The following is an 18,644-nucleotide window of genomic DNA, read 5'->3' on the forward strand; positions in this document are numbered from 1 at the left end:
CCCTGAGGGAGTTCCAGGAAGTCCCCAGCAAACTGATCAATTGTTAAACTTCAGCATTATTTAATTGACCAGAAAGCATTATTCAATTGAGAAGAAGTTAAACAACAGCTGTTTTGGTCATAGTTTCACTGTTCTCTGTTATACGTACAATATAGATAGTCGTGGAATTCTGGACAATGTGGATTAAAGCGGTCCCTTGATATGAAAAAAAGGTTGAGAATCACTGATTTAACCTATTAATTTAACATCTCCAGATGATGTGAGCTCAATTTCCAAAGATTATACCACATCAATGTGATGTTAAATAAAAGCATTATATACAGCAGTGATACTCAACTTGCGGCCCGGGGGCCAGATGCGGCCCGCGATAGGGTGCAGAGTGGCCCCCCGGACCAATTTCTAATTCACAATGAAAACTAACGTGAAATAAAGTTTGACTGAGCTCCAGCTAAACTGTCAAATACTGCTGTCTGCTCACCACCCAGGCACTTATGTACTTAACTAACTTAACCTAACTAACTTAAACTATCTGTGTGCACAAAATTGTCAGACGAAACTCCGGCTGACACCCCAAAAACCTACAATCCGCTACAGAAAAATGTATATGAATGTTTGTTTATTACCGGGCCCCTGGCCTCCTATCATTTTACGAAAGTGGCCCCCGGACAAAGCAAGTTGAGTATCCCTGATATACAGTATAGCCGTATCGTAAAACTGACTTCTCCTTTTTCTTTGTCAAACAGAAATATGCCCCCTCAGTGTTTGAGAAGTACGCCATCACTATCTCTCACGGCGGAAAGGAGATACAGCTGAACCTGTATGACACAGCTGGTGAGACTCCCCCCCTCAAACACACACACACAGCCACCATGAGCTGAACTTGCTGCTCATCGCGGTCACTTACACGTCTTGGTTTTCTATGTGTGGAAAGTTTCCACACACACAAAGCCATGGGTGTGGAAGCGTGCACTGTTATAGATGCAACCGCGTAGCACTGTTGCTCAACGTGCTGTGTGTGAACCTTCAGCAGCTAAAGAGTGTGCTTAGTGAGTCAGAGGTCGATAATGACGGGATTAACAACAGGAGAACGCGATTTGATATCTTTTTGAGACGTTCAACACAGACGAGTCTACTGTGTGTGTGTGTGTGTGATCATTCTTTTATCTCATTGTTCTAACCTCGTCCTGCAGGCTGCAAACACCTCCGACAGAGGAAGTGGTGGAGGTCGACGTGAAGAGAAACACATTGTGGTTTTAGCGCCTAGGTGCATCCAGAAGTTCTCATAAATACGAACACCATCTATGAATCAACTTTAAATACTTCCCCCTACATTGTTAAGCGTTAGGGTAATACGTGCAGCATGGTAAATGGAATAAAACAAGGCAAAAATAAGTAAATAAAACAAAATAAAACCTAATATAGGCTGGTTAAATAGCTCAAGTTGATGTTATGCTGATATATGAGTTATATATATATAACATAACATATATATATATATATATATATATATATGAGATATACAGTATGAGCATGATATATGATTTATTTTGTATTATTCACTAATGATTTCAAACAGCTGATGAATTCGTTTTCTGTAATTCTATAAGCTACAGGCCCAATGGGAGCCATTAGGCCCATCAGGAGTGAGGAAACCATCTCTAGAGGCAGAAGCATGAAGATACTTGAAGGAACTCTAGTCTCTGGAGTCATTTCATATCCAGGAAAGCCACGACACCATGAGTTAGCAGCTTATCGTTCTGTAGAATTGCAGCAAGGATCCTTACTTAAGCGGAAAAGGATGTTGAAACCAGGATGTGGGTTTTACTCATCATCTAGACCAGTATTATATGCCACCCCATTCAGATATTATTATTATTAAATACCACCGTAGCTTTAGGTTCAGACTGTTTTATCCAATGCAGACTGGGTTTGAGTTGAGTCCTTCTGTCCATTTCCACCCCTAAACTGTTGATTATCTCTTTGTTCATATTCAAGTTTAACCCTTATTAATATGGTGTCTGGTTAGTGCAGCACTAGATTCCCTGCCTACCAACACAAGGGTCGCAGGTTCGAGCCCCCATGTTACCTCCAGCTTGGTTGGGCGTCTATACAGTCATAGATAACCTAAAACCCCGCCCCTTTTCAGAAGCTAGGTCAACTTTCACTTTCCTATTATACTCATATGGGAGGACTGTTGAAACCACGCCTTCTTTCAACTCTTAATGACTCCTTCATACTTTAAGCTAGAAACTTTATTCGAAACTCCAGGTCACCACTTTTAATACTTTATGACTCTTATGCAGCTTTTAGATATATTTTGTACTTTGTGAGAAATCGCAGTTTACGCTTGACTTTTTTCAAACTTTATAATGGCAGCCTATGGAGCCAGCCTAGAGTGTGTGATGTCACAATTCACTCCCGCTGACTTTACAGGCTGCGAATATAAAGGCTGAGAAAAGCATCAAATGCAAACTGTGAAGTAGGCTACAGAAGATATCGAAAAGCTGAATAAGAGTAATAAAATACTAAAAATGGTGACCCGTTGAAAGTTTGAATGCAGTTTCTAGCTTAAAGTATGAAGGAGTCGTTAGAGTTGAAAGAGGGCGTGGTTTGAGCATAGACTCACAGTGTTGAACAGAACAGGAAAAGGGGAAGTTGACCTAGGTTCTGAAAAGGGGTGGGGCTTAGGAAAGGTCAGTGGGTGGTGTCTGCAGGTGATAAGCCGGATTAAGGGTATGTGTCCTGGTCGCTGCACCAGTGCCTTCTCTGCTCGGTCGGGACACCTGTTCAGGGGGGAGGGGAATTGGGGGGGGGGGGTAGCGTGATCCTCCCACGCGCTATGACCTGCCAGTTAAACCCCTCACTGTCAGGTGAAAAGAAGCGGCTGGCGACTGCACATGTATCAGAGGAGGCATGTGCTAGTGTACCCCAGATTGGTGGGGGGGGGGGATGTGTGTGGAGCAAAGACCGGGACAACAGGGGTAATTGGCCAAGTACAATTTGAGAGAAAGGGTGGGGGGGGGATCTGAAAAAACTGTTTAACCGTTAACATACATGTGCTTCATTTTCTCAGGACAAGATGACTATGACCGGCTAAGGCCGCTCTCTTACCAGGAAGCCAACCTGGTGATAGTCTGCTATGACGTGACGAACCCCACCAGCTTTGAGAATGTCCTGATCAAGGTAATCACACCCACATGAACAAGGTAGCCAGTGATATGTTTTTGTGTGTGTGTGTGTGTGTGTGTGTGTGTGTGTGTGTGTGTGTGTGTGTGTGTGTGTGTGTGTGTGTGTGTGTGTGTGTGTGTGTGTCTGCGTCTGTGTGTGTGTACACACTATACTGCTGTTCCAACAAAAACGGTCCGGAGAAACAAGAGCGTTACTGTGGAACGTCAACTGTTTAGTTTCAGTTGAGATGTTCAAACAGTTGAGTGGTTCAATGATTGTTAGAGACTGAGTGAGAGGTTGATATGTTGCTGTACATTCCTTTAGCTCTGATTAACTCATGTGACTCAGCCTACATGTGAACATTGACCCTGTGCAGGTGTGCCTCAAAAAGCAGAACAGTGCTGGGACTCTCTCTCTCTCCTACAACCACGTTCAGACCAACGACCAGGGTCGGGCTAGGGTTACTTGACCCATGTTCAAGCCTTCTTTTGTCAATTCACACACAAGACAGTCAACACGGGTTCATCCCTGGTCATGACAATTCAGATAGGACCTGGGTCACAACCAGTGTTGGGGGTAACTCATTACATATAATATATTACTTTTAACAGTAACTCAGTAATATAACTTATTACTTATAGGATTTCAGTAATATTATGCCAGCCCAGTTACTTTGTCAAGTAACTCAAGTCACAAATTTAGTTACATATTTTTTTTTAATTCAAAGCACATAAAAAAGATAGAATCATTTCCTAATCAAACTGTGTTTTTAATATAAATAATAATAGATGACAATAACAAAGGAAAAGGATAACATTTCGAATTTTGGATTGTTTACACTGACTTCAAGACGGTTGAAATAATTTTTCGGGATGGTTCCGGGGCGGCGATGTCATTCTGCTGCTGCTGTTGTTTTGGTCAAAGTAATGCAAAAGTAGTTTAATAATAAGTAACGAGTTAATCTACGCAGAAAGTAATATTGTAAAGTAACTTATCACTTTCAAATAAAATTAACTTAGTAATATGTAGTATATTACATTTTGAAAGTAACTTGCCCTGGTCACAACCTATACAGTCTATGGTCACAACCCTGGAGAGATGAATAACAGTTAACTCTGAAATGGGCTGGCAGACAACATGTCACATTAGTCTAGGGAATCTGTGAGAAAAAATGACCCAACCTTAAACAAATTGCAACAGAATTTATTTTTGTTGTATTCAGCTCTTGAAACCTTCCAATTTAACATACTGAAAATCCCAAAAAATCCCAGTAGTGGAACATTGTCAAAATTGGCATTATTGTCTCCACAAAGGAGGTTATGTTTTCGGTGCTGTTTGTCTGACCGTTTGTCTGTTAAAAGGATTACGGCAAAAGTACTTGGCCGATTTTCCTGAAACTTGGTGGAAGGGTGTAGCGTGGGCCAAGGAAGAACTCATTACATTTTGGGGCGGATCCGATCCGATGGAGGGGGCGGGGCTAGGGGAAAATGTCCATTGCTATGGATATGAAAGTCTTAGAGAGTCTGCATTTGAGAGGTGGGTAGGGGGAGTGGTCAGGTGTCTGGAGGAGGTGGGAGGGGTGGGGCTATGAAAGGGGCGGTGCTATCAAAGGGGCGGGGCTAGGGAAAAGCCCACCCAACATACTGTAACATAACCATCAAAACAAACAATATTTAAAAAAATAGTGTATAATATGTTCTAATGTTACAGTTAGTGGAAAAGGACGAGTTTTCATGCACATCTTGCTCCCTCAGACAGCCATCGCAACCTAACCTTGGATTCTGTTGCTCATATAAGGAGGTGAACAGGTTTGAATCAAGTGCATCTGTTTCTGAAGGAACATACCTCCCTGGGAATGTTCAAGGCCACTTCATTCAGTACATTGCTGATAATGTTGACCATAACATCAGAACCATTGATGGCCACAACACATTCCATGGTATGGGCATCATAGCTGGAGTTGCACCAGAGACCAAAGGGCGCAAACCAGTACCTCGGATAACTGTGACATCAGATGACATAGCAGCAGTTGGATGCATCAATATCCACATGTGGAAATCAGAGACCCATGCATGGCCTTTCATCCATGTCCTATGGAAGGATTGATAATGCTACAGATGTGGATACTGCATCTAATCTAACAGCTGCTTTGCAAAGTCTCTCGGGCCCTAAAACCCAAACAGCCTGGGTGGTCAGGACTAATGCAACTCATCCACAAAGGGAATCACCCAGGAAAGTCATCAGTAGTTTTTATGCCTATGATAGACATGAGTCCTACTGATATGTCTTGTGTGTATTCCACACTCAAGTTTGTTTGTGACCAAGCAAAGAAGTATAATGTTACTCTTATCATCACATTCGATCAGCCGCTTTGGTGGAAGGCCACGACAATCATTGAGAGTGAACCACAAGACAGTGATCTCCGCCAGGTGGTGCTACGACTCGGGGGTTTCCATACGGAAATGAGTTTCCTGGGATGCATGGGCCACCTCATGTCAGCATCGGGACTAGAGGAGTTGCTAGAGACTATATATGCAAAGAATGCTGTTGTGCATATGATGTCTGGAAAGGCGACAGCTCGTGCTGTCAGAGGGCACTTCTTGGTGGATGCAGCATTGAATACAATGATATTGTCTGAGCTATACAACTGTTCCCTCCCACAAGCCACCCAGCATGATGAAGGCACTGCTGAAATCTGTGGAGATTCTGAAATCCCATCAGAAGTCCAAACTGTGCCAGATGAAGCATATATGGAACAGAGTGAATCACAAGCAGAAACGGATACAGACAAACCAAATGAAGATCTGAAACAGTCACCTGAAATGACAAGGGAGTGTACAGTGGACAATGATGACCTGCATCAGGCCACTGAGTTGCTGGAAAGAATGATAAAAAATTAAATCAGCCTTACAGACATAGATGATTCATCAGTATTAAAGAGAATGGAGGAGAAGATGAATCAAGCAAAAGACAAATAGAAGAACTCACAGACTGCTACACTATGGCTTCAGTATATGGACGTGATTGAGATATTGAGGTGTTTCCTTTTGGCAGAGCGTCTGGGAAACTGGAAACTTCACCTCAAGACTATTTCTTACCTAGCTGCATCTGGACACAATCTGTATCTCAAGTCAGTCAACTTGTACCTACAAAAGATGTTCAAACTTGAGCATGAGCAACCTGCCACATTCAAATACTTTGAGGATGGTCTCCATGTCCTCAGAAGAAGTGATCGCCTTTGGGCTGGCCTCTCCACAGATTTAGTGATTGAGCAGGTTCTCATGAGAAGCATGAAGACAAATGGTGGTCTGACTAGGGGAAGAGGCATGACAGAGTTGCAGCGTGTAACATGATTGCTGTCAATGCCTGCATGTGCAGAGGTCAACAATGCCATGCAAGATATCACAGGAACAGCATTCACTACAAGTGAACAGCACAAGGAAAGCATGCATACAAGAATTGAAAGGGATCAAAAAGACATTGATGAGCTGAAAAATTACCTACAAAATCGGAACCCTTTCACTTCAGACCCTTCCCTCTGCAACATTGCTAGTGGGGTGACTGCTGATAATTCTGTCAATGTTGACAGGGCCAAAGATGTAGGTTTGAATATTCTGCACAAAATGGAAGGAGAAAATGTTGCACAGTACACTTTCAGGAGAAATGTGCGGGCAGTTACCCTAGCAGCCAAGCATGGAATCAAAGCTGATGGGGAGATTGTGCAAATCGCTCCTGAGCTTCTGTTCCAGCGCTACATTGCTGCTTCAGAAAACATGGAGAATCGTGATGAAATTTTCAAGCATGAATTGTGTGCACACCCTCCTGCATTGTTTGACAAGATGGGGATGATGAGAAAAGCAAACAAACCAGCGCTAGCAGATGCTATGTGGGCTCAACATACACCGGATCAGGATTGCCCCTCACATGTACAGTATGTTCTAGATGGAGGCTCTCTCATGCAAAGGATACCTTGGCCTCATGGAATGACCTATGGTGCCATTGCAAAGATGTACATAGGCTATGTACAGAAGAAATATGGCCAATCAACTGCGATTGTATTTGATGGATATGAAGGGGGGCATCTACTAAGGACAGCACTCATCAACGTCGCAGCAAAGGACACATGGAGCCAACAATCAGTTTTACACAGGACATGGTCTATAAATCACAGAAGGATTGTTTCTTGTCAAACAAAGCCAACAAACAAAGGATGATTAACCTTGTGGGGATGAAGCTTGAGGAAGTGGGCTTCAGAGATGTTCATAGTGATGGAGATGCCGACCTGTTGATAGTGCAGACAGCAGTGCAGCCAGCAAGAACACGAGACACTGTTGTTGTTGGCGAAGATTCAGAGCTGCTGGTTCTGCTGTGCCACCATGCAAATCCAGGAAGCCATAAGATCTTCTTCAGACCAGAGCCCAAACAGGCTGCCACAAGGTCAAAGTGTGGAACATTCACAACCTGAAAAAAGACCTAGGTAGTGACGCCTGCAACTGTATCCTCTTTGGGCATGCAGTATTGGGCTGTGATACGACATCAAGTGTCTTTGGGGTCGGCAAGGGTACTTCTTTGAAGTTGATCCGAACAAATCCCAACTTCCAGAAACATGCAGCCATTTTCAGAAATAAAGCGTCAACAAAAAAGGAAATTGAAGAAGCTGGCCAAGCTGCACTTCTGACTATCTACAGTAGTGGAAAAGAGGAAAACATTGATAGACTTCGTCATGAACGATTTTTTCAAAAGGTCGCAACAAGTGCAATCTTTGTGCATCCTCAAGTGCTTCCCCCTACAGCCTCTGCCGCAAAGTAGCACAGTTTCAGAGTGTACTTGCAAGTACAAGAATGGCTAGGTCAGGCAGGCCTGAGTCCAGCTGATTGGGGCTGGCATCTGGTAGATGGAAAACTCATCCCAATAGAAATGGACCTTCCTCCAGCACCACCAACTCTCCTGAAAGTCATCAGGTGCAACTGCAAAACAGATTGTACCAGAGCAAGCTGCAGTTGTAGAAAACATGGACTCCAGTGTTCCCTGGCCTGTGGGGATTGTAGGGGGTGAAAATGCCCCTCAGCCTGAAATTGGAGGCTTCTGGGAAGAAGAGGACATTTATTAAATCAAAGATTTTCATGAAAATGTAACAGTGTGTCTAAGAAGCATGTTTCAGCAACAGAAAGACCTAATTCTTAAATTGTGTACACAGCTTTTACATTGTGAAACTGACTCATCAGAAGATACAAAGTTGTACCTAACATTGTGAGAAATGCCATGTTGTATTAAAACGACTACGGTACATACTTGAATGAGAAAATAAAAAACTGTTCTACTTAGAGACTCAACAACTATTTCTATGGATTCCTTGCCCCCAAAAATGTGGAAATAGACACCAAATTTTTCATTCTAGGTCTAATTGGAGTCAAGATATGGCCAAAAGTTGAATAATGGCAGCCATTTTGAAAAAACGTCATTTTAACATACTTCCACTATTGGGATTTTTTGGGATTTTTACTAGAGTGTTTCGGGCATCAATATAAACATAAAAATGTGAAAATAAATTCTGTTGCAATTAGTTTAAGGTCAAACCTTATTTTCCCTAGACTACATGTGTTGCAGCTGTTCCTGCAGTCAGAGTGCTTGTTGAGCCATAGATGGGTACACATATTCTAATCATTGCCCCAAGAGAGATAACCCCGCCCACTACTATAACAGGGAAGGATGGCATTCAGTTATTTGGCAAGCTGTGGTTGACCATAATCTCTGCTGAGTGACCCGCCCCGCCCCGGCTGTTAGCAACCCCGGTGGCGGGGCGGTGCCATTCACATTGAAATCAACACTCGTCGTCTGACCCATGTCTGACCCGCCTCTCGCCAAGCTCAGCCAGACAACGCGGGTTAACCCTTTCAAACAAAACAACAACAAAAACCCCTGTGTATAACCCTGGTTGGTCAAAAAAGGGTGTTGTAGGAAATCCCAATGCCTTTTTATAGAATGGACCACATTCCAAACACACGTTTTGAATGAGCACAGGGCGCCAAAGTCGCTCGTCCCGATCGCGACTCTTCTCGTCCCTGGCCCCTCAATGGTGGAATGAGCTCTCCCCTTCAGTCAGAACGGCCGAATCACTGCCAATCTTTCGGCGGAGACTAAAAACTCACCTTTTCAGGCTACACCTGGGCCCTTTTTGAACTAACATCTATTAAAAAAAAAAAGCTACATGTTACTTATTCCTTCTAAAACTACTTCCTACATGGTGCTAGTCTATCAAAATATCTTAGCTGTCATTGATTGTGTTGCATAGTGGTTCTCTGTACTGTTGACAAATTGTGATATTGTAAGTCGCTTTGGACAAAAGCGTCTGCTAAATGACGTAATGTATGTAATGTAATGTAAGAAGAAAATGGTGTCAAACAATGTAAGAGAGTGCACGCTTCATGACAGTCTAATCTGGATGACAGTGGACACTGGGACATAACGCTTATCTTGTTCCCCTAGTGGCACCCAGAGGTGAAGCACTTCTGTCGGGACGTCCCGGTCGTCCTGATTGGCTGCAAGACTGATCTTAGGAAGGATAAGGAGTGTGCCAGGAAGCTGAAGGCCATGAATCAGGATCCAATCACTTACATACAGGTAAGTGAATGAGAAGGGCAGCCATGTTTTATTCATGTATGGAAATCAAGGACATCATTTTACGGGGGGGACACAGGGGACATGACCCCCCCCACACTTTTTCAGAAGGCAGTATTCAACCCCTGCGGTTTTTTCAACTCCTCGGCCGACATGACTGTCTTTCAGAGGCTGTAGCTATATGAGACTAGAAGGTCCTAAGATATCCATTGGTACCAATCATGTCATGCTAGCTTGTCGGGCTAAATAACGCTCAAAATTTTGGCGAGGGAAAACTGGCATGGCCATTTTCAAAGGGGTCCTTGGACCGCTCACCTCAAGATCTCTGAATGAGAATGTGTTCTATGGTACCCACGAGTCTCCCCTTTACCGACACTCCTACTTTATTTATTATCATATATATTATTATTATATATTATTTAATCCCATCATGCAATTTTTGGGCAAAAACCATGTCGTTTTGTTTGCACGCAGTATACATGTGCTATATTCGCCTGTTCTATTTGAATATTTCTGCATACTGGAGTCCCTAAAAGGTTGTGGAATTGCATAAATTTAGTATGACTGGAAAGCTGAGACTCTTGTGGATTCAATGAGCCAATTTGTATTTATTTATGTGTGATGATGTTAGTCCACATAGCAGCCATTTCATTGTAGTGAGACAATCTTTTTTTTTAAACTTGACCTCACTGTATAAATGACCTACACAGGATAATCACATCCTCATAAAACTTTACAACCACAAACTACAGACCTATGGCATTTGATATATGGCTTTAGGGGTATTCTATGTATGTTATAAATTTATATTATTCTATAAATTATAGAATGAATAGGGACATGTCAAAAGTATGAACAAAGATTGTCATGTTTATTTCTACCTTGGGTAGCGGTATCTAAACAACTAAAGTGCTTTTGAGGATTTGGGCCTGTACTTATTGTGTCCCTCCCACGCTTGACATCAAAATTGTGAACTTTGATCTCCATCTTACAGGGTGTCCACTGTCCAGTGCAATTTGCAGCTGTATTTGGGTCATTGAAAAGCGCTATACAAAATAAATGAATTATTATCATTATTGTATTACAATTTAATTGTAATAATTTCCTGGCCAAATGTATTTTTTGTTTTGGTTTAAGACAACTAATATACACTTTTCCTTCTTATACAGTAATATTTGAATGTCATTCTGTAATAATAACTGTGTTTTGCAGGGTGAGGAGACGCGACAGCTGATGAACGCTGAACTCTATCTGGAGTGTTCAGCGAAGCACCAGGAGAACGTGGAGGAAGTTTTCAAAGAGGCCACCAAAGTGGCTTTGGCAGTCAGCCGTAAGCAGAGACACAGTAAAAAAAGGAGAATTTGTGTTGTTTTGTGAGGACAAACTCAGCAAGGCCAGAGGACACATCGTTTCCCCCATCGTATCATACACTTGCACCGAGAGAGGATGGACATTCAGGGACCAGGCTGGACACTCAGGGACCAGGTTGGAAAAAATAGAAGAAAACAAACTCCCTACGTCTTTTTAGAGCCTTGCTGAGTCATTATAGCTCATCCCCCTCAGTCACAGGAAGGGGTCACTGATAACGAAACTGGAGAGACTTGGACACTTACGCAAGAACAATGACCAGCAGAACTTACAGTCGCGATGTTTTGTACTTTTCAACATGACAAGATCATGTTTCTATCAATCAATCGAGCTGCAATATTTAAACCAAAGCGGTAGCCTATATATTTTTTTGCCTCTCTGTCAATAATTTTTTATTGTATTTTTTTTATATGAAAATGTTTTTTTAGGGTCTATTTTTTTATTTTATTTAGCAGGTTTTCACATTTTGTTTACAAATAGACTTATGGTCAGGGTGTGAACAGTGCTGTCTAAAAAGGTATTTGCTGGTTTAGATAACCATGATTAGACTTTAGATTGCCCCCCCCCCCCCCCCAAATTAAAACAAATCTATAAAAAGGTATTTGCTGAATGGTTTTGAATTCATTCAGTGCGAATTCATTGGATGATGGCACTTCACACCGATTTTCTATCCTGACTGGCAACAGTTAGGCTATACCGGATGCCTTCCAGTGTCAATTCAAATAATACAAACCTGCCTTATAGGGTTTTTTTAGGCTGTTGAAAATGAATGTTTAATACAGATCAAAAACAGAACCAAATTCAATAGATTTAAAAGTGTCTTCAACTAATTGATCAAATATCTTTAGCACAGGGACCGGGAGAATATTGATTCAATAGGGTTGGCTCATTTCCAGTGACATTTTGTCAACAAAATATCCACAAAGTACAACTGAATGTAACACTGACGACGTTTCCAGCAGTTAAGCATTGCTGTGAGCTGGTAAACACAAGGCTCGGACAATATTTCCTCTTTTTCAGCAGTGACAGCATGCCTCTTATCTTTACCAACAGCGCCCACTAGTGTTGAAACCCCGTCATGTGTCAGAAAGCAGCTGCAGACCTCTTGTCACCAAGCAGATTAAAGGCACAACACTGAAATAAAAACCCTTCTTCGGTGTAAATCAGTTTTAATCTCGTGCACAAGAGACACAGACAATGCCCACAATATTTTATCCGGTGTTTTTATTATATTATTATTTTTACAACAATGTACACAGAATGCAAAATTGTCAATCGTCTCGTTATTGATCATGTTCAGGCACCAGGTACAGTCTTGAGGTGAATGATCCATGGGGAACATGAGGACATTTTAACATCAGCTACATTTTTCACAAGTGAGGAAATCAAGTCATTTTGTGCATTGTGGCAGCTCTCGTCAAATGTAACATTTTGGTCTGTAATTCAACATGCTTTGACTTTACCCAATAAAAGTGACGTTGAAAGTGTTTCTCTTAAAGAGCAGAATGCATCGTGGAAAAAGGAGAACAGATCCAACACGTCTTTAAGGTCTTTGGATTTTTCAAAACAAACCGAGACATGTCAGTCGTGTCAGGCTTCGGATAGAATAAGGCATTAGAGACACGCCGCCACTACAGCTATTCAGATCCACTCTTTGGAGCGCATCTGAATACTTGATTAGAAAAAAATTAAGTCTAATACTAGACCAAGTATGAAGCACAAAGCCGATAAAACTACACTGAACTGGAGCACAAGTTCCAAGATTTGGCCATAGTTATTATTACTATTATTATTTTTTACATTTAATAATGTTAGTTGGGGGAAGAAAAAAATTATAAATAATCCAGCACATTTTTGTCATCACTCTGAATAATAGTCTTACAGTACAAGCGCTAATAGCAGCATTTTGATCATGATAAACTTGTGCAACAAAATGTAAGATGGGAACTACCAGCATGTTTACACATTTCAGACTACATTTCAGCAGTTCCTCCGACCTCAGGAAAATGTTTAATAAGCCTGAAGCTATTTCATCAGAGAAAAATAACTCATGTTGCTGCTAGGAAGGACTTAAACTGAATGAATATCCCCTTTAGTCTTCACTGGCAGCAAAACAGTTTGGATATAAGTCATAGTTGAGATAAGTGGTTCTCAACCTGTGGTACGCGTACGTCCCGGGGCTCCCTCCCTCTCATACTTTCATACGGTTGTAATTTCTGAGCTGGTACTTGATGTAAAAAAAGGTTGAGGACCACCGGTTTAGATCAAGAAGAAAGAAAAGGCTTTTGTGACCACGCCTGAAGAGTCATCTGTCAAGGACCCCAAAAAGTAACCCCCCAAAAATGAGCCCATAAGCTGCTGCCACTGACTCTTGTATGGCAGATAAGACAGCAATGGCACCATCTCACACCAGTGCTTGACAGGAAGCAGCGGTGCCGTTCCTAAGTCTGATTTTAAGTATTCTAAGTTATGGATCTACATTTTGTCATTTTCAAAAAATGAATGAAAAAAGCACAATCGGGGAGTTAATCACTGCACGTATAACAAAAGTTAAGGAGATACAAATAATGGAAACGCTGTGCCACGCCCGTGTTGTACATATTCAAAATGTGTTCTTCTACCCAGAGAAATAGTTTGAACACTACTACTTCACAGAAGTATGAAGCATCTACATGACAGACTTGGGGTCTTCGAAAAGGCAAATGATACTGTTCTGATGAATCGATGCTACCGTACTCTCTTTTGAGTTGCATATCGTTTTGAACAGAAGGCTCTCGTACAAGGTTCATGCATTGATACCGACATAAACACAGCACATAATTCTGTCCAATCACTTTATATCTACATGATAAGAGCAACAAACTGAAGGATTTCATCTGTCAGCCAGGGGAACATTGACTGCAGCACGCGGCACGGACGACAACAAGTCATTTAAAAAGCAGAAGCCCATTCACAAAATCCTTTGGCTGGATGTCGCTGCTGTCATCAGAGCCTGGCAGGAAGTGCGCTCTTTCGGCTTCCTGCCTTACTGTGGTCAGTCTATCAGGCGATTGTGCGTGACGTGTCATAGTTTTGTTTCAGAGTTTACTGGCCGTTTTGGAGAATCGGAGGCCCCTCTCTTATAAGCTCGTTTCTCAGTCCTTTTTTTGCACCTTTTCCGAGTTTTTCTGAACTTTTTGGTGAACAACTTTCAACGTGGTGAGGAGATTCCCCAGGAACAAGACGAGGAACGTCAGCGCCAGCATGAACACCTGAGAGGAAAAAGACAAATGTCAGCGGTTCATCCCAAAGACAAAACAGGACACATTTTAGTATCTGCAGCCATTTCTATATTTTGACGTGTTTTATGGCTAAGAGGACAAACGTTCCCTAAACTCTCTCCAACATCATGCAGTTACTACAGTCTCAACACACTGCGACCACAGAACTACATTGAGAAAATCTAAAAACACACTTCAATACTTTGGACTCGAGAGCATAGAACTTAAACATTCACATAGAAGCGTGACGTTTGCCTTAGCAATTTCAAATGTTATGTCTTGCTTTTTAAGCCGTTTACAGCTTATGCTTTTGACTACATTCATATCAAGCAATACCTGTGGATTATTCCTGTTTGTCATTTAGTGTGACCTATCATAAACAGGCAGCATGTGCTGCAAATAATCAAAAAGGCGTACGCCCCGGGGACACACTGCCCACCTCTACCTGTGTGTGACGGCTACCTCGCTGAGCTGAGGTGGCGCTGCCTTCCAGCTAGCCGAGCTGGAGCCGAGTAAACAGGCGCTGCGGTCTATTTGTGCTAGACACAGCCGAGTCACGCCTGAGGGGGGCGCTCACACGGGTTGTGTGGCTGCGCTAACCTGTTAACATGGGTCGCCGAAATGAAACGCGACAGGTTCCGCGGGCACAGGCAGCCAGGGCGTTATAACATGACAAGATGTCCTGTGCCAAATGCAGCTATAAAGAGGATTTGACAGGCACAGTTAGTTCACCATCTTAACAATGCTGGAGCCAGTTCTCCAGTCTTAGTGCACCTGTATATACACACAACAGTAGAGCTGCCACGATTAATCGATTAGTCGATCGACAGAAAATTCATCGACAACTATTTTGATCATCGATTAATCGTTTTGAGTACAATTTTAAGAGAAAAGGTCTAAATTCTCTGATTCCAGCTTCTTAAATGTGAATATTTTCTGGTTTCTTTACTCCTGTGTGACAGCAAACTGATATTATCTTTGAGTTGTGGACAAAACAAGACATTTGAGGGCGTCATCTTGGACTTTGGGAAACACTGATCGACGTTTGCTACCATTTTCTGACATTTTAGAGACCAAACAACTAATCGAGAAACAATCGACAGATTAATCGATTATGAAAATAATGGTTAGTGGCAGCCCTACACAACAGTGAGGCAGGTAAACTTTCTGAACCCACAAATGATCTTGTAAAGCAACTCGTTTGCAAGGTATTCATGAGTGGGATTACGCAGGGTACCCAACCTCCACTTCTCCTCTGCCTTGACAGTTGGGATGGGACAATATATCACAATAAAACAAACTGACAATACATATCGTGGGGCAGAAGAATGAATCACATTATTAGCTTCATTTTATTCTGCTCTAGTAACCCACTAATGAGACAGCTTGCCCATCACCATTTCACAAGCTCTGCATCTAAAGTGTATTATTTGCACGTTATAATACCATTTTTAAATCCTTCTAGCAAGCCAATGTCATAGCTAGAAATATTTGTGCATCAGAAATACCCATACTTCTGCACAGTCATACTTTGGTGTCATTGAATTATTTTTTATCGTTATTTATCATGGTGGTGTTGAATTATGAACTCCTTGTCGCATATCAAATTGTATGGTGAGAGAAGCATGTGTGTGTGTGTGTGTGTGTGTGTGTGTGTGAGGTTTACGCAGTGGCTCTGCGATCCTTACCTGCCACTCCTTGCAGTCGTCATGTCGCGCCAAGCCAAACAGGGTCACCGAGTTGTACAGCTGCCAGAACTGTAAAGGACAAGGAGACATTAACCTAACTACACACTCTGCAACTGTAAAGGACAAGGAGACATTAACCTAACTACACACTCTGCAACTGTAAAGGACAAGGAGACATTAACCTAACTACACACTCTGTAACTGTAAAGGACAAGGAGACATTAACCTAACTACACACTCTGGAACTGTAAAGGACAAGGAAACATTAACCTAACTACACACTCTGGAACTGTAAAGGACAAGGAGACATTAACCTAACTACACACTCTGGAACTGTAAAGGACAAAGAGACATTAACCTAACTACACACTCTGCAACTGTAAAGGACAAGGAGACATTAACCTAACTACACTCTCTGCAACTGTAAAGGACAAGGAGACATTAACCTAACTACACTCTCTGCAACTGTAAAGGACAAGGAGACAGTAACCTAACTACACACTCTGCAACTGTAAAGGACAAGGAGACATTAACCTAACTACACACTCTGCAACTGTAAAGGACAAGGAGACATTAACCTAAGTACACACTCTGCAACTGTAAAGGACAAGGAGACATTAACCTAACTACACTCTCTGCAACTGTAAAGGACAAGGAGACAGTAACCTAACTACACACTCTGCAACTGTAAAGGACAAGGAGACATTAACCTAACTACACACTCTGCAACTGTAAAGGACAATGAGACATTAACCTAACTACACACTCTGCAACTGTAAAGGACAAGGAGACATTAACCTAACTACACTCTCTGCAACTGTAAAGGACAAGGAGACATTAACCTAACTACACACTCTGTAACTGTAAAGGACAAGGAGACATTAACCTAACTACACTCTCTGCAACTGTAAAGGACAAGGAGACAGTAACCTAACTACACACTCTGCAACTGTAAAGGACAAGGAGACATTAACCTAACTACACACTCTGCAACTGTAAAGGACAAGGAGACATTAACCTAACTACACTCTCTGCAACTGTAAAGGACAAGGAGACATTAACCTAACTACACACTCTGTAACTGTAAAGGACAAGGAGACAGTAACCTAACTACACACTCTGCAACTGTAAAGGACAAGGAGACATTAACCTAACTACACACTCTGCAACTGTAAAGGACAAGGAGACATTAACCTAACTACACACTCTGCAACTGTAAAGGACAAGGAGACATTAACCTAACTACACACTCTGCAACTGTAAAGGACAAGGAGACATTAACCTAACTACACACTTTGGAAGTGTAAAGGACAAGGAGACATTAACCTAACTACACACTTTGGAAGTGTAAAGGACAAGGAGACATTAATCTAACTACACACTCTGGAAGTGTAAAGGACAAGGAGACATTAACCTAACTACACACTCTGGAAGTGTAAAGGACAAGGAGACATTAACCTAACTACACACTCTGGAACTGTAAAGGACAAGGAGACATTAACCTAACTACACACTCTGGAAGTGTAAAGGACAAGGAGACATTAATCTAACTACACACTCTGGAAGTGTAAAGGACAAGGAGACATTAATCTAACTACACACTCTGGAAGTGTAAAGGACAAGGAGACATTAACCTAACTACACACTCTGGAAGTGTAAAGGACAAGGAGACATTAATCTAACTACACACTCTGGAAGTGTAAAGGACAAGGAGACATTAATCTAACTACACACTCTGGAAGTGTAAAGGACAAGGAGACATTAATCTAACTACACACTCTGGAAGTGTAAAGGACAAGGAGACATTAACCTAACTACACACTCTGGAAGTGTAAAGGACAAGGAGACATTAATCTAACTACACACTCTGGAAGTGTAAAGGACAAGGAGCCATTAATCTAACTACACACTCTGGAAGTGTAAAGGACAAGGAGACATTAATCTAACTACACACTCTGGAAGTGTAAAGGACAAGGAGACATTAATCTAACTACACACTCTGGAAGTGTAAAGGACAAGGAGACATTAACCTAACTACACACTCTGGAAGTGTAAAGGACAAGGAGACATTAATCTAACTACACACTCTGGAAGTGTAAAGGACAAGGAGAAATTAATCTAACTACACACTCTGGAAGTGTAAAGGACAAGGAGACATTAATCTAACTACACACTCTGGAAGTGTAAAGGACAAGGAGACATTAATCTAACTACACACTCTGGAAGTGTAAAGGACAAGGAGACATTAATCTAACTACACACTCTGGAAGTGTAAAGGACAAGGAGACATTAATCTAACTACACACTCTGGAAGTGTAAAGGACAAGGAGACATTAACCTAACTACACACTCTGGAAGTGTAAAGGACAAGGAGACATTAATCTAACTACACACTCTGGAAGTGTAAAGGACAAGGAGACATTAATCTAACTACACACTCTGGAAGTGTAAAGGACAAGGAGCCATTAATCTAACTACACACTCTGCAACTGTAAAGGACAAGGAGACATTAATCTAACTACACACTCTGGAAGTGTAAAGG

General features: G+C 41.9%; 2 protein-coding genes across 2 annotated transcripts in view; one reads left to right on the forward strand and one right to left on the reverse strand.

Moving 5' to 3' along the window:
• The window catches only part of rhof (ras homolog family member F), a 14,860-nt gene extending 583 nt beyond the window's left edge, over positions 1–14,277 (forward strand). Inside the window, exons 2-5 of the mRNA XM_083657875.1 lie at positions 744–831; positions 3,074–3,183; positions 9,655–9,789; positions 10,999–14,277. Coding sequence (XP_083514001.1) covers positions 744–831; positions 3,074–3,183; positions 9,655–9,789; positions 10,999–11,163 — 498 coding nt within the window. The 3' untranslated portion in view covers positions 11,164–14,277. The remainder of the gene's footprint in view (positions 1–743; positions 832–3,073; positions 3,184–9,654; positions 9,790–10,998) is intronic.
• The window catches only part of tmem120b (transmembrane protein 120B), a 14,371-nt gene continuing 9,999 nt past the window's right edge, over positions 14,273–18,644 (reverse strand). The window contains exons 11-12 of the mRNA XM_083657874.1: positions 16,103–16,171; positions 14,273–14,405 (exon numbers count right to left, since the gene is read on the reverse strand). Coding sequence (XP_083514000.1) covers positions 14,289–14,405; positions 16,103–16,171 — 186 coding nt within the window. The 3' untranslated portion in view covers positions 14,273–14,288. The remainder of the gene's footprint in view (positions 14,406–16,102; positions 16,172–18,644) is intronic.

The sequence above is a fragment of the Poromitra crassiceps genome (assembly GCF_964638095.1).
Source record: "Poromitra crassiceps genome assembly, chromosome: 21".
In the NCBI taxonomy this organism is placed as follows: Eukaryota; Metazoa; Chordata; class Actinopteri; order Beryciformes; family Melamphaidae; genus Poromitra; species Poromitra crassiceps.